The sequence below is a fragment of the Thunnus maccoyii genome, chromosome 23, assembly GCF_910596095.1.
Source record: "Thunnus maccoyii chromosome 23, fThuMac1.1, whole genome shotgun sequence".
Classification (NCBI taxonomy): Eukaryota; Metazoa; Chordata; class Actinopteri; order Scombriformes; family Scombridae; genus Thunnus; species Thunnus maccoyii.
This window is the reverse complement of record NC_056555.1, coordinates 8,951,153-8,974,029: the sequence shown is the minus strand read 5'-3', so window position 1 is coordinate 8,974,029 and position 22,877 is coordinate 8,951,153. Positions and strand designations below refer to the sequence as shown.

Sequence of the window (22,877 nt, the reverse complement as noted above, 5' to 3'; positions counted from 1 at the left end):
TAGGGGTACTTAAATACAAGTCTTAGAAGTCCACTTAATAAATATCCACTGCATCAAAGGTCCAGTAGGTCCAGTAGGTCCAGTAAGGGTGCATTACATGATGATAATTCAATATATAAACTCAAGAACACTTGACACCTTCATTGTGTAACCGAGTCCTTAAACTTGAGTATAAAAATGTGTGATGGCCAGGCAGAGACACTGATGTAAGTGTTCATTAATGGGTTCTTCACTGCATTCATTGCTGAAAATGTTTGATTTTACACTTTATTCTGCTGGATTCTTGATTTCATGACTTAAAATGGTTCAGTTTTGTGGTTCTTACCTCCGCATTTCTTGGATAGTTTTGTTCAAAACAGGCGTGTTTGGTGTTGTGGTGGCGCTTCGCTTTCTCGCTCTTCACTATGGACACTGTTTCATTGCAAATCAAGCACAATGGTCTCCTACTTCTCTCGGGGAAAAATGAACACATATTTCTCGGTCCAGTCATCCTTAGGCGCATGTTTTTCACTGTCAACCTTTCTTTTTTTTGTTTCGGCTAGTTTTGAACAAGCCGTTTTACTTTATCAACCAGAGCTCCTAAATTCCACAACAACCTTGCAAACAACAACCGGCACCTAGTGGACGGCTGAATGATGATAGCTGAGGAGATGTGAGGTCAGGTTGTGGTTAAATATTGTTCCTGGTCCAGATTAAATAGTATGGTCTATAGTGTACAGTCCTTTCTAAGAAAATGCAAACAGATACATGCTTAGAAAGCAACAGCACGGCTGTTGTTAGATGGACACATTGAAACAAATAAATAACCAGATAAAAAGGAATAAAATCTCTCTGCATGAAAACAAGAAATCCAGTGGCAACCAAGTGTTATGGTGCTCCACAACCAAAAGGTTAAACATTCCACCACTTATGAAAAATAGCTAGAAAATGAATCTAAAATGACAACCATCAAAAAGAGCCTGAAAATAAAGAACATATTTAGGAGGAATGAAATAGAGACATTGACACAGCTAAAGATGGAGATAGACAGAGACTGAGGGGTCAAAACCGCACAGCTGATTCAATTTCTGCCGCTCCAAATGCTATTACTTAACCCCAGAAAACATGGTGATTGCATTCTAAACCAAAGAGAGGGGAGGAGACCAAGACAAAGCTCAAGCCAGGAGAGAAACAAAGAGAGACAGCGTCAAAGAATATTGAAGAACAAATCTCAAACTGTCTGGGGAGGAGGGGGAAATAATGCCTACGCCGAGTCAATAATCTCAATGAATGATTAAAGCAGGAGAAATTAGAGAAAGCAAAAGTAGATAAGGAACAAAGTAGAAAAGACAGTGTTCCTGCTGGATGTCAGCAGCTGTGCTTGGGCAATCACTAAGCAGCTCATTAGAGCTAATAACAGCCGTTAATCAGAGGGAGACTTAGAATAGAAGGCTCGACCAACAGTAGCCAGACCACGGGGAGAAAGAAGCCAATATTAGTTAACCGCCTACTGGCCAAGATCCACTCCACAGATTGCTCAATCTATAGACAGACAAACAGGCAGATGGATGAAGAGAGGAGAGGAGAGGAGAGGAGAGGAGAGGAGTCCCTGATCTTATAGTTACCTTTCATAAAAATGAGTCTACTGAGTTCCGTTCCGGTGAGGTATAAAGGTTTTGAATTCGGGGGGGAAAAAGCACTGACATCGGATCTGTACTCTGTGACTGCGGATACCGTAAGTTGAGGTATCAGTACTGGAGGAGAACAAGTCTGATGGGTGTCTCCCTAGTTCAAAGCAGCAGTACACGATTCATCACAGCTCTGCTGCTCCTATCTGTCTCATGTTGTACTCCAGCTACAAAAAAAAACTACCGAGACCTGCGTGTCCTCTAAAATTGTCACCATCTTTCGACGACCGCACGTCGAGTCGATCGTTACGTAATGGTTCGGTAGTGTGTTCTCCTGATGTGAGGATGCAATTGAAATACAAGTGACTGAAGCTTCATGCCGGTGGACGAACAACAGATCAGAGGAGATGATGTGGAGAAGAGATAGGGAGGGAAAAAAAAAGATGATGAAGATGTAATGGACAAAAATTGAGTGAAGCATCAGAAAAGAAGAAGAATTTCAATTCCGGTGTCGTTCGGATTCGAGTTTCTGTTTTCATCGGCGTTTCTCTGTACATAAGAGAGATATCTGCTTCGGACTGTGTTTGTGTTAGTGGTGGCTCACCAGCTTGTGCCCTGTGTTTGTGTGTGTAGTGTTACACTCCTGCAGGCTTTTCATCACAGCTGACTGACACTATGTTTCCATCTTCCCAGCTTTGTCCCTGGGTGCTCCACCTAGCCAGTCTATCTGCAATACTGCACCCCTCCCAACCCCCCAACTCCCACTCCAAGCCCTTCACACACACACACACACACACATTCTTCCCCCAACACACAGTGACAATGCAGGGCCTCTGCTTGTGTGTATGTGCATGTATAAGTGACTTTCTCAAAGAGACATCCAGCGGAGCTCCCTCCCTCAGCTCTGAGGCATTGTACAATTCTATAAAGAGATATATGTTCTTTAATAACCAACTTGTGGTACATTAGTAGCATGTAGTTTCACAGCTGGACCCCGTCAGGATCTACAATTACAGCCAGTTGGCTTCATGTGGAGAAAATTATATGCTGCATTACCATACGTTAGCATTATGTGGAATGGATGGTACATAAGGCCAGCGCAGACACGTGCATGAATAAAGTACGACACGCATCGGACGTTGTAAGTGAATAAGTCACTTTTATCAGAAAAGTCTCGACCGTAATATTCCTCTAACGCTTGTAAAACACTTCACAGGTCTGAATTGAATGGTGTCATATTAATGTAAAATCTGCAGCAGCACAAGGTAAAGCATGCATGGAGAGATATTAATTGCGCTCTTCTTCTGCCTTCTAAGATCACTGCAATAAATGTATCACTTAATTATCTCCTGTGCGCTAAGAAAATAAAATTGTTAATAAACACTGTGAATGAGTTGATTTGAAGTCTCTGAGGGGATCATTCTCCTCGAGATCAGTCTATAAACAAAGAGGTTAAAAAAAGAAGGCAGAAGAGGCGATAAAAATACATGTACAAGCGCTATAATAATCATAGCGGCGCACTCTCTCTTTATGTTCAAGTTTCATTAAAGCTAACTGAACAAATGAATGAACGACTATCCTGCAAAGCGCTTTACTTATAGCATGTGAGCTAATCTTGCCGTGCAATACGTGTGCGCTGACTGACATTATATAACAAGCATTAGAATTCGCTGTCTAATAATGTTGAAACTGATGAGAAAATGTATGACTTATATTAAAGCTTAAGCGGCAAAATATGTTTTAAAATGTCTCTCATATCATAACTCCTTAAACTAAGTTCTTCCAGCTGTGCTACCACTTCTTCTTGTGCATCAGGTGTCCAATTTTGCATTCTGTGAATATCCTGCCATGTCTGGATAAATCTGTAAGAAAGATTTACATCAAAGACACTCACATCTGACTCACCAAAAGCCCTTTTAAATAATAGATATAGCCAGCAAATGTATATATCCCCCATCTGAAAAGGGCATATTTGTAATTGACATTCATTTTCCAATGTCAAAATGAAAACAGGTGTAAAAAGTAAGAAAGACTTCTCAACAGAAAACAGCACGTTTAATTTTATATTGACCAAATGCACACCACACACACACAGACACACACACACACACACAGGTAGACCAGGTACGCAAAAACACACACATTCCCCTAATAGCTGCATAACAGTTCCCTCTCTTCCTTGAGTGAGGAAAATATATAAACATCATCACAGAAGACTAATGTTGCACTTCTCACTCATCTCTCATTTTCTTCTCTGGTTTGAGCAGTATTCTCAATTTGTGAAACATATTTTGCGACAAGTGACTGAGAAAAACTTCTTAAAACATTGTAAAATGCCAAAGAAAAAGTGGGTGACAAAATTCTTTCATACGAAAGGCTGAATAAAAATTGCATGTATAATTTGCAAATGTGCCCTAGGCAGACACCAGTTGCGATACAGAAGCGAATGCTGAAGAGTATATTGTGAAGAAAAGTACATATTTGTCTGCATTTGTGAGAGCTTTAAGTAGCTTCTGGAGAAAAAGGCACATGTCTAGGGATCTGAGGAGGCTTTATGGTTTAAAAAGGCTGGCTGAAAGACACACATACACAATCTTCCGCTCCACTATCCAGACCTCCGGTTGCACCAGCACACAGGCATAATGCTCTTCTTGCTCCTCCTTTCCTCCATCTCCCTTAATAACCCACAAGTACACATCTGCAGAATCTGACTTTACTGATGGCTCTGGTTGGTTAGACACCTTATTTGTCCCTTTACGGCTGTTTGCCTCCCTCGCTAAGTGATGTGAGTTGAGTTGTGTAAGTGCCTACTGCATTTCAAACCCTTTTCTTGAGTAATTCGCCGTTTCCGTTTTATGAAGAGCCTCTGCTTCTGTTGCGATGAAATGCATTTAAAATTTCAAAATACACTTAACCTAGAACATTTTAGGTTTGTCCTCGTCCTTTCTTCCTCAAGGGCCCTGCTCACTACATTATCCTATTTCTACAAGAGCTCCAACATATGCCTACAAAATGGTATAAAGTACATCATGATTTTTTAAAATTAAGAAAAAGTTTGAGAACTTTTGACCCTGCTAACTCTTTTTTTTTTCTAATGTCGCATACAGAGTGCTTTTTCTTTCTCTAGGTAACTGCCTTTGGCTGTATAATAAGTACTACCCTTAGACAGTACTAAGGTGCATAATAAGCTGCAACACTGGTCTTCAGACCAGCTCCAGTGCAAACCAATTGGTGATGTCACACCTCGCTGCATCCATCTTTATATACAGTCTATGGTGTATAGACAATGGCTTGCGGAAGTTAACCAAAAAACACTATGTTTCATTTTCTTTTGGCAAATGAATGGAATTTATGTTACTGATGAGCCCATATGTTTTATTTCATGAGGTGAAAATTGTGTTAACATTAACACTGCACACAGTACATCTTCATGAAATTCAGGTGAAACGAGCAGAAAATACAAAACTGACATATAATCACCTTTCAAGCTGATGTGTGTAAATTGTTAGGGATACAGAGCCACATAAGCATTCATTTGGAGTGATATTTGTGTCCTAATCCTAATCCTAATGAATGGGAGTCCAATATTCACTCTCTTTATAGTCAGGTTTTGCTGTCCTGAGAAAAATATGTGGCTCTTTTAGCAGCTAAATGCTCCACTAAGTTCACCTGCTAGTCGCCATTTGGTGCTCGGCAGGTAGCGTGCACCAAGAGCTAGTTCAGCTGGATGCTGGACGCTGATGAGAGCGGTGAACCAAGCAGTGAAGTTGCCAGCCCGAAAGCCAAAACGATAAGTTGAAATGCGCTGTCAAGCTTCGTTTAACTGAGGGGAACTACAGAGTTGGGGTGACAATTCTCTCTGGGTTCAACACTACCTGGAAAACCATTCACATTACAAACAGTCATTTGATGTATTATTACTATGAAACTATTGATTATAGCAGCTTTAAGGAGCTATTGTGGTTCATACTTTACAATATATCCTGTCAAACTGGCATTCAGAACTCCCTTCATGCTAACAAAAAGAAGGGAAAAAAACAATATACTTCACTGTGGGAGCAGATATAGTACGTACTGTTATTCTATGAACCATAGTATATACATGAAGCTCTTGGTTGGCTCTTCAGGGAGTCATATAAATCCTATACAGTGCTTTCTCACAGCGGTGACCAACATTCTCAGAACTGAGCTAATTGCTGACTTTTTTTCATAAAATCCTAGCAACAGAGAAGCTGTTAACAGAGGAGCTGTTGCTAGCCACTTTCGGCCTGCTATGACAAGTACAGCTTCAAAGTGGAGAATGGTGATAGGGCGCGCCAGGCCATTCATCTCTTTGTTGATAGGAGGAAGGACTGCCTGGCTCGGCTGCTTCCTGACAGCATGGGGGCATTTTCTAAGCTGGTCATTTTCTCCTTTTTTGAAAATCTTGTTTTCCTGCTCTGTTGTTTGTCCCTCTCTGTCATTCTACATGCCCTCACTCTTTCTCTCTCTTAAGCCTGCAAGAGAGAGACACCAAGAGGCTACTGTTATTTTCTGATGCTGTGTTTGTCTCCGTTCATGTTCTGATTATCTTTCACTCACTGTTCTCTTCTTTCTGTTGAACCTTTACCTCTCTTGAGTTTTGTTTTTTTTTTAATTTTTGGCCACCTTCTAATATACTACTTCATCTCTTTCCTTGTCTCACTAACCTGCTCTCTTGTTCTCATCTTTCTTCAGTGTGGATCCATACTTAGACATTGGCATGCAGATTACATTATGGATCCACTGGCCGATCAATTTCCGCTCCACATTAAAGGAGAACTGGCCCTGTTCCTTGGCCCGTCATGGCCCATCCTGGCCTTAATTAGATGACTATTATTGTCGACTAATGGGAGAGGCACTACACTGTGGAAGTTAGAGAGGAGACAAAAGCAAAGTAATGCCTCACAGCTGGGGAACAGGAACGATAGACTCTCCGGATCAATTTCTCCTTTGATAAGAGGGAGACCTGCTAGATTGCTTAACAGTCCAGTTGGATACACAACGACATTAGTGGTATTTTTTCCTTTCATGGCATCGGAGGAGTTTATCAATAATCTACCAATTGGAACTTTTCAGTCTGGATTAACAGTCGGGTGTTGATGAAAGCTGGCGACAGGAAGAAAAGGAGAAGTGCTGCGAAGATGTGTAGAGTGTTTAAGAGGTCGAGCCATCACCCTGTATTGCATCATCAAAAGGTAAATGGAGTGTATGGCAGCTGAACAAGCGCTGCAGTGCCAGACTGAGGCTGTTATGTGACTTGGAAAAAGAAGACAGAGAAATAGAGCGAAGGAGCTAAAAAGAAAAACAAGAGACGCTAACAAAGTGACAGTTTAAAAATCTCACGACGAAAAGAAGACAAGTTAATTCACACAAACTAACAAACATTCAGGGGCATTTTGTGGGCGGCAGAGTTTGACTGACATTTTAGGGGGGGGTGGTTTCTTTGACCCTGTGTTCAAGCTTCCTCACTATTGGTGTGTCCTTGAGCAAGCCACATAATCCCTGCCTGCTGCTGAGGGCCACCTGTACAGATGTGGTGGCGGAAAGAAATAAAAACCTTTGACAAATAATGACTGAAGAGACTCAAAAACAACAGAGACATAGGCTACGTTTACATGGACCCTAATAGTCCAATAATTATCAGAATAAGAGTCCGATCAGAATAAAAATCCCTTGTGTCACCATTTCATTCGGAAGAGACTGGAAGGAATTTTCAATCTGGTAGAGAGGGCTGGTGTAAACCTTTGATAATCCTTTCAACAGGAAAATATTAACACCTAATAACCGTGTAAACACTTCATCTGTATTGTTTCTCCCTGATTGGAATAAATAGTCTTCCTGCGCATGTTTTCCCCACGTGGAGGTAACATTGTGTATGGCTGCTGATTCATGCTAAAAAAAATAAAAAGAGAGAGAGATTCATAGAGAGAAAAAATACATTAAATTATAGATTTAATTCACTTGAAATTCAAAGGCCCTTTTGTTTCTCAGGCCTCCTGTATCTTTGACCTCATTCAGAGAAGAAAAGGAAAAGTCGTAGAGATGAGTATCTCGGGTGTATGACCTACAAACACCTTCAAACATGACTATTTTAATGTTTGTTTGTGTGCCAAGTGTTATAGTTATATGTTTGCGTTACCCATGGGGTGTATGAGTATTTTTTTTTTTTTTTTTTAATAATGATTCTTGAAGAAATACATTCCGACTTAAAAGAAACTTCCCACTTTCAAGATGCATTCATGAGCATACTTACAATGCAGGGAGGGGAAAGAGAGATTGAGAGAGAAGAAGAGAGACAGCCAGAGAGTGCGAGAGAACAGGAAAGCATCAGAGAGTATATCTCACACTTCCTACTCCTCCACAAAGGACCAAAATTAGGCCCATGAAAAAGCCAAACCTCTCTCTGCATCAGAAAACAAGAGCACCTAACAACAACAACACAGCGCATCAACCCATCATGTACAATGCCAGCCAGGCACATTTGAAGGTTTGTTGGCTGTGTGTGTTATTCGAGGCTCATCAGCACATGGAGATGCAGGGGAACAAAGCACGGGGTGATGCTTTGAAGATCTGACAAGAATCTGACTCGCCCACAGAAAAAGGCAAAGAAAGGAAGAGAAACAAATGCAGAGAGAGAGAGAGAGAGAGGTAGGGATGAAGAAGAGGAGAAGTCGGAAAATGAAAGAGTTACAGACGAGGCAGATGGAACAAGACACAGGAGAATATGATAAAGGAAAAGAAAGGAACAAGTGAAGGACAAGAGAGGCTAAATGAAGAAAAAAAAACAGTCAGGTGGGTCACGTCTTCGCACGTCATTGTGCTCACAACTAGTCACTGTGGTTAAGAAACATGCAGTCTTTATGTATCTGCGTATGTTTCCTCACTACAACAGCGCTGTTTACCAACTGTTTCATAAAAGAAAATCATTACATTTGATGTGTAAAGATTTCATATTTATAGATAATTCTATTTGTAAGACACTGTTTTATAAGCTGTTTTGTGAGTGAACGTCTTAAAGTCGTACCGCATCTAAGGCTGCAACTAATGATTATTTTTATTATTGACTAATCTGTCCATTATTTTCTCATTTAATCTCAATTGTTTGTCAAAAATGTCAGAAAATGAAACATGTCGATCACTGTTCCTGAAGCACAAGGTGACGTTCTCAAATGTCTTGTTTTGTCCCGACCAAAGACATTCAGTTTACTATGACAGAGGACGAAAGAAACCAAGAAATATTCACCTTTGAGAAGCTGGAATCTGAGAATTTTTTTTCTTACAAATGATCACAAATGATTAACGATTATCAAAATAGTTGGTGATTCATTTAATAGTTGACAACTAATCGATGAATCGACTGATCATCGCAGCTCTAACTGGATCTAATATCAGTCATATTTTCAATCGACAGAAATCCCGTTTTGGAATAGTTTACAGTTTAATAGGGACAGCTAGATAAAAACTAATGTAGTCTAATACAAGAGCAAAGCAATAAATCATATCCTCGTGAAGGGTGTAATGTTCAGGATTTTGTTGAAACTGTTTTATGGAGGGCTCCAAGTTGAACTTCATGGTCATTCTGAAGGTTGGACTGTAGCTTGTGATGCTGCTTCTGTGCTGTATTGCATTATACTAAAAAGAAGTTAAAGTAGAAGTTAAGATTTTCTTTAAACTCTCACTAACGCTGAGTAAAGTGCTGTGTGCCAAATGAGAACAGGGGTCAGAGATTCCAACCTCTTGCGTGCTTACAAGCACTTAACGTGTGGATCCTAATTGTACCTCCGTGACCGCGGCTGGTTCAGAGTGTGCTAGGTACTCCACAGAGCATTGTGGTTTCCATTCGGTAGTTCTACTTTGAATGGCTTCAAAGAGAGCTTGATGGGCCAAAACATTAAAAAAAAAAAAAAAAACTACACAAACACAGTATATTGCTGGGATGCATTAATAGGGGCTGGACATGTCCGGTAGAGCTGTTACTACTTAAAAACCTGTCATGACAGCAAGGGGTCAATTCCCATTGCTTACGGTTGCATTTCTGTATAATGTGTGTGCTTCAGCAGCTATTTTTACTGCCGATTATCACCAGAACACACAAAGAAAAGGAGTATGTTGCAAAAATAAAGCATTCGCTCTATACTGGAAGAAAAACAACTGTCAGTAGGTGGTCTCATTCTATAGGAATAAATAACTTTTGCAGTAAGTAAAAGAAACTTATAATAAATATATGTGGGGTTTGTTCATAAACTTCCTGAAAAATATGGAGGAATCCTTGACACATGAACAAAAAAACACTGACTATAAAGTATGTTATGCACCAATAGTAACTTTGTGCATTTGATGTTGTCTATACAAACACAGAATCACTACTTTCTATACTGTCAGCTATCTCATAAAAGAAAAAATACAAGGGAAAATAAAGTATTATTGAGGTGGAAAATAAGCTCAACAGTTTTTACAATTACAATCCATACAATCCATACAATGTACATTCCTGAAATGTTAACTGTTGGTTTTCCGTTTCAGCTGCTGAGAGTCTGTGTGTGCTTTGTATTTGACGAAGTATGTTTGTACTTTCAACATAAACGCACACAGCAGGAGAACTCTGGAGAAAACGATGTAGCGTGCGCAAACGAGCACACGCGCACGCCTACACATGTCATGTTCTCTCGCTCATACTCAACACATCCCGTCTAATCATAACGATTAAACACAGCGCTTTGATAAATAGAGCACATTTAAAACATAAACTGAAGAAAAAAAGAAGAGGCAGAGGTGGAGGAATAGTTCCACGGCCAGAAAGATATTAAAACACAGACTGTCTTGAGAGTCCTGGGGTCGACTCCCTGTGACCTGTGGTGATGAACCGGCAAATAAATCGGAGTCTTGCCGGCTACAAAAGGTGCCGCTCTATACTGAGGAGAGGAGCACTTGCAATAGAGGGGCAGGAAAAAAGATGACACACATGACCTCACATAAATAGCATATCACATAAAAGATTTAGGAGTTTTAAAAGGGAAAGATCAGAGGCAGAGAGAGTGAGAGGTGCTACTCACCGATGTACTCGAAGACGTAGACGACGAAGAACGGCGTGACCAGGTCGTTGATGCCTTGCACGTAGCCGCTGGCCGGGTGGCGGATGGCCCAAATAAACAGGATCCGTTCAAAAATCTTACACACAAACATACACAGAGACATACTGTCAGAATAGTCTGTAGATTGAACACTAATGCACAAATGTATTGAATTTACACTAACACCAAACAGAAAAGCATTTAACCTCTCTATTAGAGTGGCTACAATCTGGAAATGTTTAGTATAAAACTAAAGACTTTACTAAAACATTTTAACTCTAACAATGAACCCTCCCCTGATCTTTTGAGTTATCTATCAATCAACCAATTGAAAAATCAACTCATCATTTCCACTGTAAAAGATTTCACATCTTCTGACACCTTTAAAAGTTATTCTCGCACAGCAAATAAGGCATGCCATAGAAAACATCTGGTTAGAATTACAGGTTTCCATAAACGTGTACACTTCAGAAAGTGAGTGAGGTGTGGAGGGTGGTTATAGAAATCGAAACAATTTGAGGCATGCCAAGCTCGAGGAGAGGAAAGCGGCTGAATGAGGACGACCTTGTTGGAAAACTATAGATGTAGACTTTCCTTTTTAAAGGTATTATTCATTTGGTTCAAACATTGACTTTTTTTTTGCAGTCATCATTCCACATAAGCTGAACATATTTTTGTTTAACCTCATCTCCTTTGTTGGTGGATGTGTTGGAAGAACAACATTAAAGGTACCCTGTGAAGTTTTTGAACACTAGTAGTGCTATAGAGCAATGTCCTGTTTTTTTTTTTTTTGGGGGGGGGGGGTGTATTATGAACGCAGGACACATATGTGCTTAGTTATCCTACTAATTGACAGCTGATGGTAGTAATGCGCACAGAAGCGAAGGAATGCGCCAACAAAGACAAGCAAGAGAAGCGTGTTAGGAAACATTGATTAAACGATGGAGGATTTACAATATTTTTTAAAAATTGGTTTTTCAAATGTTTTATGAGGAAAGAAATGCCTTCAAAATATTTATCAGGTCTCTAGGATACACACGCTGCATTTAAGTTAAAAAAAAATTATGTAAACAAAACTTTTGTGTTTATAAGAAAACTCCACAGGGCACCTTTAATAGCATATATTCTAACAACAGTATCACTGACTTAAAACCCTCAATACTTGAGTTCAATGTTACATGAGATGTGAATAAAATATTCTATCTTCAACCCTTAAAGTTAAATGTTTAATGTATGTGTTGTTTTGTTTTTGTTTATTTTTGTGTGTGTGTGCAATAGGTATTTGAATAGTCTCACCTTCATATTGGTATTTATTGTCTAAATGTATTTTAGGTAATCTGCAAATTAAAACACTTGTTTTCAAATTAGGTTATGACTGTTTGCCCAAATAACTTTTTTTAATTAAAGATTTTCAAATAAATTATTTAGAATAAGAATCTGCACTAAGGATTTCGGATGTTAAAACGGGGTGAGCAGAGTCTTATCTATGATGGCATTTTCTTTGCTAACTCCTCTCTCTCAGCACAGAGCGACACCTCACGCATCACTTTCTCAGCTGCATTATTTTGTGCACCAAAAGCTCACTTGGAACTTTGTTCTCAATCAATCAATCAAGTTTATTTGTCACATGTAATCATATAAGGTACAATCACAGTGAAATCTAATAAACTCTGCTTTGCTGTTGGTCTCGTCCTTCCTCTCTTCTGTTTTTCACTCAGTTTGTCTCTGTCTCTTGCTTTTCCCATCTGAGCACCTCCTCCATCTCTTCCTCTCTCTGGCTCTCTCCCTGCTCCTCAATATTTTTTTGCAAAGCAAACACTTCCATCTTCGTTATGGGTGGCTGTTTAATGCTGTCAGCCCCAGTGAATTAGAGGAGGCTTGATGTTCAGCTTGTTTTTCTAGTGCTCAAATGGATTTTCCCAAAAATACAGAAACCCACTCACACCTTTCTGCACCACACCCATCAAACACCTTCATATTTTTTGGGGGGTATGTCATGTCTCTGTCACTTTCTAAATAACCTCATAGCTCATTGTTTTAAGGGAAAAAAACACAGTCATGGTGATATTGGTTTTTTTGAAAGCTGAGCGCACAAAACCCCTCATTTTTATTTAAAGTAATTCCATCAACATTAAGACAGTCAGACAGATTGGGAAGATGCAACTTTCTCTGGCTTTCCCTGTGCCACTTTCTCCTCAAATCCCCTTTACCTGCCTCCACACCTCTCACCTCCTCTTTCCTTATCAAAGCCCTATCCATCAAACATGGAGAGGTGCTGGTGCTAGCAGGGGGAGTGGGTAATGGGACTTTCTTTTCATGCAACCTCAAAAGCTGACATACATATTTCACATTGGCACCGACACAGAGAAGCGCTGCATGTGAACCCATGCACACACACACACCGCAGGAGGCTCCTCCATAGAGGCAGAGGAGGTTGCTCCTCCTCTATTTTTGAGAGGTAAAAGGGAGACCAAAATATTAAAAAAAAGAGTAATTGGTTGAAATAAACCAATAGCAAATCTCAGTGTCATCTATAACATATTTTTTCTGTCTTCTTTGGAAAAAAATCCATTATTGAAATGCTGATTAAAATGCTTCAACAGGGACACCTGCAGGGCGGGAGGAGAGGAGAGCGGAGGAGGAGAACGGGCTCCTGCTGTCCTCCTCAGGGCGGGATTTCATATCAATTTCATGTACTTCATTTTTTTCATGCTAATCTGTTATGGACCAATTCAAGTAAAATGACACTGCAAAAGGACGTCCTCCCTAACAAATCAACAACCAGAATACAATATTGACATCGTGTTGATCCAATGATCATTTCCAAATTTCATCTTCAATTCTCCACCACTGTATTGTATGTGAGTGTGATGAACTGGCAGTAAAGCAATAGATTCATATTTCATATAGTAGCATATTAGAAAAGAAATGATAATGTCCAAATTGCAAACTACTTTTAAACACATCACTGAGAAATTACATTTTATTTAGACCTTTTCAACAGAGTCCTTTTTTCAGATTTACATTTCCCTTTATTATAGAGCAGTAGATAGCTACTTGTGTTGGCAAACGCAACAGTTAGCTTGTTGTTGCAGCCCTGAAGGACTGTTAAGGACTGCAGTTAAGCTAACAGGAGAATAGATTTGGACAGGGGCGGCGCAAGAGTGGCAGGAAGCTGAAGGGGAGCGGATAGAGAGCTATGCTCTGCTGGTGCAGCCTCGGGCCTATCTGCCTCAGTTGTCCGGGCTCGACACACAGCGGGACTACGGTGGAGTTCTAAAGTGAACTCCTCTCATCAACAATAGAAAGTTAACAACATTATTTAAATGAAACAACCAGGAGAGTTAGCTTGTTTGTCATTGTTGCTAATGATATCAGACCGGTTAACCAGCAGCGACACAGTTCTGTTAACAAACAAACAAGATGACCAACAGCCATAAATGCAGTGTTATGACATGAATACTTCATCTCCATGACAGGATGAGGACATTAGATAACAGGAGTCAGATACATGTTCTCTCTCTCTCTGTCTCTTTGGTCACTAATTTCATCTCGGATTGTTAAATGTCTCTCTGTGTGGCTGCTGTGTGAATTTATCTCCTTAACCAGAATGCAGCAGAGATCATATAATGTGCTGCAGGTAGTTTGCTTGTTGAAGTTACAGTGAACTGTCTCGTCTCACATGGAAGGAGTCTGATTCTTTTGGAATTGATCCAGTTTTTCATTGAGTTGTTGTTCAGTCACCTGTTGATGTTGTGTGATTAGTGAATGAGTGTGCAGGAGGTCTGGCTGCTTGCTTCTGACAGTTTCTTCATTCTTGTTTGTTTTTAAGCTGAGCTGTATATTGAGTAATAAGATTAAAGTAATTTCTTGTATTCAGCACTGATCTGTACCTGTATCAGATTATAAGCTTTGTGGTACTTAATATATTTCTGTATACTAAGATATGTATATGCTATATTTCATTAAAGAAGCAGCCTTTTCACCACTCGGGGGTTTTCGTTTTTGAAAGCAAATTGTTTTATATAAAATTGTCCCCCATTCAATTTCATCGGGTGGGTGACAATGATATAGTTTGATACGGTTTGTTGTAATATTCCATGTTACATTCTGTTTGAATATGGGCTGCTATTATTTAACATGTTATGCTATAAATTATGTTGGTGTTTTAAAATCTTGTTCCATGTGCCTCTTTTAACTTTGAACAAAAGAAAATAGAGATAAATAGCCGACTAGTTTAAAATAACAAGACACCATGGGTTGGTTTTCCTCCTGTCCTCACCAGCCGCCACTGATACACACTCTACCCTTCCCATACCCACTTTACTATTGGCAAAGAATCCCACCTGTGTGTGTTTGTGTGCAGCAACATTTGAATGTGAATGACGGAAAACCAAGACAAGGAGAAAGCACCGGCTTCAAACCGAACAATGTTGTCTTCAGGTTTGACCGAAGTTCATTTAGTCTTCAAAAGACGGCAAACTAGATTCCTGTAAATGTTGTTAATCTCACATTAATTTCATATTCTTCTGGTAATGCCGTGCATCTCCAGGACAGGAAATCAGCTTTCCCGAGTCTCCTGTGTCATAATGCTTTGGCTCCATCCCATTAGTTCCAGACCCCTTGGGACCCTGATAAGGGTAATCTCAAGGGGTAGGAAGGAAATTGATACAACAAAAATGGTGTCAAGTCAAAGAACTCTTCATTGACATCTCACACACAAAGTGAAAAGGAGTAAAAAGGGGGGTCTGGAGGTTTAAAAGACGATCCCACTGTCAAAAGACGATAGGTTCAGTATCTCAAATTGCTACATGTGCATGCACTCTTTACTTGAAAGGCATCAGTTAAATGTTTAAATGAAAAAAATAAAAAAAAAAGACACCAAGCTCTAATAATAAATCCTGCTCATTCAGCCTGTAATCACAATTTGGAGGCAAAAGTGAGCGTTTTCTTCTCACGTCGGGAACTTGTAATTGCTGATTATCTGCATCTTGTGAAGACTGCATTGTTCTCCAAAACAAGAAAAACTCAAACACTTAGATACCACTTAGGAAATCACTGCAGAATTGCTTCAATATCCCTCTCTCCCCAAAATGGAACAGACTGTTGACTGCCTTCCATCTTGGCTAAATCTCCCCGAGCCCCATGAGGGGAGCGCAGAGACAAACAACTGAATGAAATGAAGCAGAGGTGATTTTCAGGTGGCGCCGCAGCAAGTATAACCGTATAAAAAAAAAAAAAACGGGGGGGCCATTGGAGTCAGTTGAATACCAAAATATAAGAGGAGCAACGCTGCCTGAATATTTCAATGCACTCTGGTGGCTTTCATTTGGCACGCAAAGAGAGGGGAGCTGGTAAACAGGGACCGCGAGGGAGAGAGACACGGCTTCTGGGAGGACAAGAGGGGAAAAGGAGGTAAGGGGGGAAATAAAAAAGAATATAGACGGTCATAGTATATACTGTACAAAAGAAAGCAAAGAGAGAGGTAAGCATACAGAGCCACTCTCCTCGTCTGATCTTATTTATTCCCTCCTTACCACCCAGGTTACAGAGTCGTATCCTTAACAATACAGGGGCAACGGGAGGTGGCGTTACCTGCAGAACTGTGTGTGACTGAGTGTGTATGAATTCATGTGCTTATGTATGAGTTTGTGCTCCGATTGCCTTTATTTACGTGTGTATAACCATGCATACGTCGGTGTCTGTGCTTTTAGGAGTGTATATGCGTGTGTTTGCTCACACCTATTGTATGTGTAGGTGTATTCACACACACACTGAAGGTAAGAGAGCCCTGGCCACCTCATTAGCCTGCACCTCATTATGAGATATTTCTACCTCTGCTGCTTCTCAGGCCAGTGGTTCTATGTATGGCAGGGCCTCCCAGAAGCACTGTAATAATACGATCTACTTAACCCCATAGAAATGAATGGCGTCGAGTTAATTTTAGTGTTAAGTTGTATTGAGGAGCTGTGCTAATAGTCCCGTAGGCCTGCTGAGCCGACCTCTAACACACATGCTTATTCTTACACCGCAGCAGAAACAAAAAGTGACTCGAACCACATTTACACTTCAAATATTTACCGTGAGTAACACTATTATCCAAAAGCAACTTACAAAGAGTAAGGATTCAGCATCTTGGTCCAGTAATGTCCGCCTTGCCGTATGTTTTTCTAATGTGCTCTAACTACCTCTGATAGTTATTGTTTTATCAAAGATAATGCTTAAGAGGCTTTTAAGATAATTAGTTTCTATATCCCCTACAACACAGTACCCAGCAGTGACAAGATATGCTTTGTTCAGTAGCACTAACAAAGCAGAACAAAGAAGCTTTCATGAGAGTGCTAACCATGCAGGGTGGAGGTTTATGTGTATCTGATATCATGCATGACTGCAGGTATGATTCGGTTCTTCTCTGTGTGTTCTTAGTTCTGTGGGCCGTCTGTATGTGTGTTTGTTGTTCGTCCATGCCAGGTCATGCAGTGTGCAACAGCAAGGGTTTTCCCATTTCAAACTCCTAGGCAGATGTTAAAGGAAAACACACCAAAAAAAACTCTACGTGTTGTTCTTGACTCATGAATATTTTTCATGCTGCACTCTCCTTTCTGAATGTTCTTTTCTTTAGTTTTATGATTATACTAACATGACACCCACTGATACCATAAACACACCCCATAAGATCATTTATTCTGTATCTAGACTATGATTCCTCATTGACTTTCAGTCTAGCCTTATTTCTCTGTATTTCATACAATGTCAGTGTGTCATACAGCTAGTCGCTACTGGCTACCACCCAAATCTGCCCAAAAGCAGAGGGGAAAACCCTGCTAGGTGAGGTGGTGTGTGTGCAGCAGGGGGGGTCTCACCTCTTGGACAGAAGCTTGTTGAAAGAGAGGAATAAGAGGATTAGTTCTCGGTATGTCAATGTGAATCTGCAGAGAGAGAAAGAGAGAAAAAAGACAAACACTGAAGCAACGGGCAGGTTAGCACAGATCAGAGAGAGAGAGAGCAACAGTTAGTGGATTGGTGTCCTTGATTGAAGGCGGACGGGGGGTTTCGGTGGTCTGAAATGGATGGCGGCAGTGATCTTAAATGCTCATATGTGTCTATGCATGTCAAGTTATATCTGTGATAGTACAATATGTGCTTGTGTGTGTGTATAAGACCACGTTTCCACCATTTCAGAGTGTCTACCCCACAGATTAACAATATAACAGGAGGACAGATTCGTCAGAAGGGAGCCAGACGGATGCGGGACAGCAGCTGGAGCCAAGCCAACTGAAAATAGTCCAGATTGCATCGGACTGTTTGCGAGAGTGTGTGGCTTGTTGCTGACAGGACTGGGGGATTGAGCTATATTCACAGTCCTGTCCACCTTACCTCTGTCACCTTTGGCTGCAGCACCAAAGTCTCAGGACTCATCCTAGGAATGTCTATGTGGATCTGACAGCAACATGGGAGAGAAAGTGTTAGATAAACACACTCACACGCACACATACGCGCACATTTGCACTCACGAGTACCACTGTAGAAGTCCCCTTCATGCTCTTGTCCTCGGCGTTTAGAGCAGTTTTTAACTAGCTGTAGGAAATGAGCATGTCAAGATTTAAAGGAAAATTCTAAGATCCATCAACCTTATTCTAATAAATGAGGATCAACTGACTAAAGTAGATCCCAATACAGTCATCTACAAAAGAAAATCTGGAATTTTCCTTCAACAAGTGAATGCAAATGTACTGCCCTCAAGGAGTGTTATGTGTGATATTAAAACTTAGTCAAATGACACTGAGTAAACTGATTCTGTATAATGCTTATACTACTGATCCCACTGGGAATCAACATTTCTATACGACTTCCAGCAGCATTCAGTTCGTTGAGTTGCTTGCCTGTATGGTTGAGTTCAATCTGCCTCTGCAAAGTGCAAAATGACTGAGTGACGACGTCAATAAGCGACTGGTTAAAAGAGTGGAAGAAACCAAGACAAACAGACAAGCAAACGAATGTTGAGCTTACATCTGACCGGTAGCGGGAAGGATTCCACTGGGTTGCCAACGTTTTTACTGCTGGATGATTGCTTAAACTTTAGCCACCAGAGCTTGACAAACCCAAAATATAACAAGCAAATGTTTGGTTTTACTGCCCCTTAGTGGGGGCAGTTTAATGCAACTTTAACAGTTGCTTCAAACACACATCTCCAGTGTCTTTCATCCAACAAGCTACCAGACTTATCTTGTGTATTCTGACAGCTTTATAAAAGGCAAAGCTTGATTTTTTTTTTTTTTTTTTTTAACACTTTCTTTTGGGATGGAATGAAACTGCAGCAGTACTTCAAAAAGCTTGCAGTGCAGGCTGGGACTTCTACAGTGGCTACATCCATATGCATATGTATACACATGCAGAAGCTGTTTGGGCAGGTTACCAACTACATAAACGGATAAATTAAGGAGACAGATGGACAGACACGAGAAGAGACACAAACTATGGACACAGATGGAGAAATTCAGACTGGCTGATGGACCACCCTGTATGAATACAGACACATAAACAGACAAACATATAGGTTCATGTACGTAAATATATCTAAAGCCACTTAAACACATTAGACACAAAACATAAACTGACATATGAACAAACACACGTAATCACACACGGCAACAACAAAAAATCACTAGAAATCATCCCTTTCTCCATCAACACAAACAGTGCTTGAATGAGCGGAATTTGGCAGAAAAAGAGGCTTCAAGATGCGAGCCAAACAATCATCAAAACAAAGTATGCTGGCTTTCTGGCACAGTGCAGAAGAGATCAATGGGAAATTGGACAGAATATGAAAAATGTGGGTTTTCGCTATCTACAGCCCACTTTGATGTTGCTTATCGGCTTGAAATGAATGGGAAGTAGTTGAGTGTTAAAATGAAAGAGTATTGGGGGGACAGAGAAAGAGAGAGAGAGATAAATACAGACAGAAAAGACAGTAAAACTAGATATTATTTTCAAAGCCAAACACAAGAGTTCATTTAAGCAGCTCTCTGAAGCTCGGGGCGGGTTGTGTCTGCTCTGTGAACAGAGCTCGACCACACTGCCTCCATGTCAACACAGACAGACAGACAACGGTCCTATGAGTACATGAGGGGAAGAAGGAAGGGACAGAGAGCGGAAAAAAACATGGAAAAGCACTTTTTGCCAGATAACTGGTTTCAGTAATCCAGGCTGCAGGGCGCAACCCTGTCAAGACACACTCTTTCTCAGATACACACACACACAAACATACACATGAATATCTTTGTGTCCTGGGTTTTTGCTGAGGGAATACATTAGTGACAAGAAGTTGTTCTTGTAATTGGAAATGGAGCCTTTTGTTGTCCTTCTCTCATTCCTGTCCTTCAAATTCTGGGATTCAGACAGGTGTGCGGGGGAGGAAAAAAGCAATGTAATAGAAATCATTACATGAAGAAAAAATATATGTTTGTGTGTGGTTTGGAGTGCATGAGCATGTATACCTGTCTGTATGTGTCCTGATGGTGTTCATCGTTGCGGGAGTCGTAGTATTGCTGGATGAAGCCAAAATATTCCTGTCTCTTCCTCTGTAGGACGCTTTCTCTCCTCTCTGCATTAGCTGGCAGGTAACCCTGAGAGAGAGAGAGAGAGAGAGAGAGTTTGAAAAAGAGACAGGAGAAGAAAGGAAGCAGAGAAAGAAAAGGAAATAGAGGAGATAGAAGAAAGAATTCAGTCTTACAAGCTTACACTGATGAAAAAATAATGATTGAACAAGAAAAATATATACTTTTGTGATGAAAAATTAAATTTGGCGTGAAATACAATCTTTTCCTCTGTTTTGTTCTTTGATATACCATATTTAACATCATACATACTGTCCAAAATACAGTATTTCTCTGTTTATCTATTTCTTCTTACTAACTAGATTAAATAACGTTTCGGATCTGTCTCGAAAAACGGATTTGTTTGGATTAAACAAACACTATGATGCATTATTTTGAGCTTTAGAGGTTCTGGTAGGTTGATTTTGTTACTCTTAGACAGAGCCAGGCTATGTCCCAACTAAGCTAACTGTCTCCTGACTGTGTCCATGAGGAAGTGTATAAGCATACTCCCCAAAACGTTGAAGTATGCCTTTAAATGTCCAACATCATAAAATCTGTTCTCATTGAAATGGCAATAACTTCAATCATTGTACTGTCCAATTAAGGCATGCTACAACATTGCATCAAAATTAAAAGCACTAAACCATTTTATATATGCATTACCATAACTCCCTGGCACTTGTGTACAGATAGTTGTACAGGCCCAAATAAAAACTTTAGAAAGTAACTGGTAATGGTCTCTACTAACACACCTGTCTATTTGTAACACACATGCACACAGACACACTCTCACACACGCTAGTGCTAGTGGGTTCCACATGGGACTCATTAATTCAGCTCTGTAGATATTCAGTAAGAAAGTCTCTTCAGTTTCTGAAACCACATGGCGTTTTATGTTGTCGGTCTCTTTCTTATTTATTTGTCTGTCAGTATTCACTATTTAATGAGGTTTTATTTCTAAACTCTTGTTTTAAAACCTCGACTGTTTGCTTTGAGTCTGTTAGCCGAGTTCAATCACAAACCAAACTCCTCCACCTGGGATTACATAGTCTGTAAATGACACACTTCACTTTGCAAAGGAAACTTTCTGCTTTCTTGACAAAATGTTTGCCACCTCTTAAGGGAGCTACCTTTCTGTGTGTGTGTGTGTGTGTGTGTGTGTGTGTGTGTGTGTGTATACTTCTGGGAACATGTTTGTCAGACAATTTATGTGAGCATACATTTGTGAAAGTGTGTTTCGTTGTCCTTGTGCGGTCAGGCTTATGCAATGAGGAGAAAGTCAACTCCAAACTGAACAACAAATCTTAAGTCTATTAAAAACGAGAGCTGGGACCAGGGGCTCTAAAATATTCACAAAGTTAAAGTCTTCAAAACAGAGCTCAAACACGCCTGCTTGCTCTGAAAACTTGTCATCCATATCGTAGCTGTTGATGTGTTTTAAATTGTCTTATTTGCATGTGCGTGTATTGGTTAGGGATATTTTGTTCTTATGTTAATTCTCAACAATATGATGATAAAAGTTACTCATCACATTCATCTGAGTAGGGTGTAATTAATCTTTCCTAATTTCATTATCTTAACTTAATCTATTTTGTTACCCTTTTGAGCACTTAAGATCGATTTTTCTACTTTGTATCATTCCTTTTGACAAGACAAGAGCTGAGTGCACATTATGAATAACAGAGTTAGTTGCAAAGATTGACATCACTTTGTTATAGCCAACAAGCTGTTAGCTTAGCTAAAGCCCAACTAATGAATGAACTTAAGAGATACTGGTTTGCAGGTTTTATTAACTTCGGACAGAGCCAGGCAAGCTTATTTTCCCTGTTTCCAGACTTTATGCCAAGCGAAGCTAACCAACTGCTGGCTCCAGCTACTGGGATCTTCTGATTTAACTCTCAGCAACAAAAGAAATAATGTCAAACTATTCCTTTAAGTTTTTTTAAGGCATCATTTCATCCATTAGGCATACATGGTCCTTCACCCATATGATGACAGGTCACGTGATAAACAACCACCTGTTGAGTAACTACTGAGCCGTCTCCATGAAAACTGAGCAAACTCCATTCACTGATGAAGACCTTGACGTGAGAGGCAATTGAAAGGAAAAAGTTGGTAATTGGACACTGAGTAAATATTTTTTTATGATCAAATCTTACTTGTATTCCCTTGTGAAGGATTTTTTAAGTAGACAGATGCTGTTGTATACCTGCTCCCTTTTATCAGTCTGTCTGTCTCTCATTTATTTGACATCACTTCCAATTTAAACTGTTTAAATTGGAAGCGGGTTTTTCTGAGAACACATTTGGCTGCTGTTCAGTCACATCTGAGATTAACTCTGTTTTGGACTGGCTTTAGTGGAATCACCACCAAACTAAACTCATCTACCTGCACACACAGTCTCTGAAAAATATAACAGACCTTAAAAGGCCGATGTTTCCTGTGTGTGTTTGTCATCTACATGGACCTCTGTCTTTCTTGTGACTCTGCTATAGGGCTGGGCGATCATTTCTATTTTCATATCGTCCAGTTGTGGCTAATCGAGATCACTGATAGGAGATGCAATATCAAGGGGGCAG

General features: G+C 40.1%; 1 protein-coding gene across 3 annotated transcripts in view; it reads right to left on the bottom strand.

The window, feature by feature from the left end:
* Positions 1-22,877, bottom strand: part of tbc1d22a (TBC1 domain family, member 22a) — a 133,766-nt gene that overhangs the window by 77,798 nt on the left and 33,091 nt on the right. For 2 of the 3 annotated variants that reach the window (XM_042403462.1, XM_042403461.1), the window contains 4 exons: positions 20,197-20,325; positions 18,077-18,139; positions 17,563-17,628; positions 10,682-10,796 (listed from right to left, as the gene is read on the bottom strand). In XM_042403462.1, coding sequence (XP_042259396.1) covers positions 10,682-10,796; positions 17,563-17,628; positions 18,077-18,139; positions 20,197-20,325 — 373 coding nt within the window. The remainder of the gene's footprint in view (positions 1-10,681; positions 10,797-17,562; positions 17,629-18,076; positions 18,140-20,196; positions 20,326-22,877) is intronic. The other variant, XM_042403463.1, reaches the window with a different exon arrangement.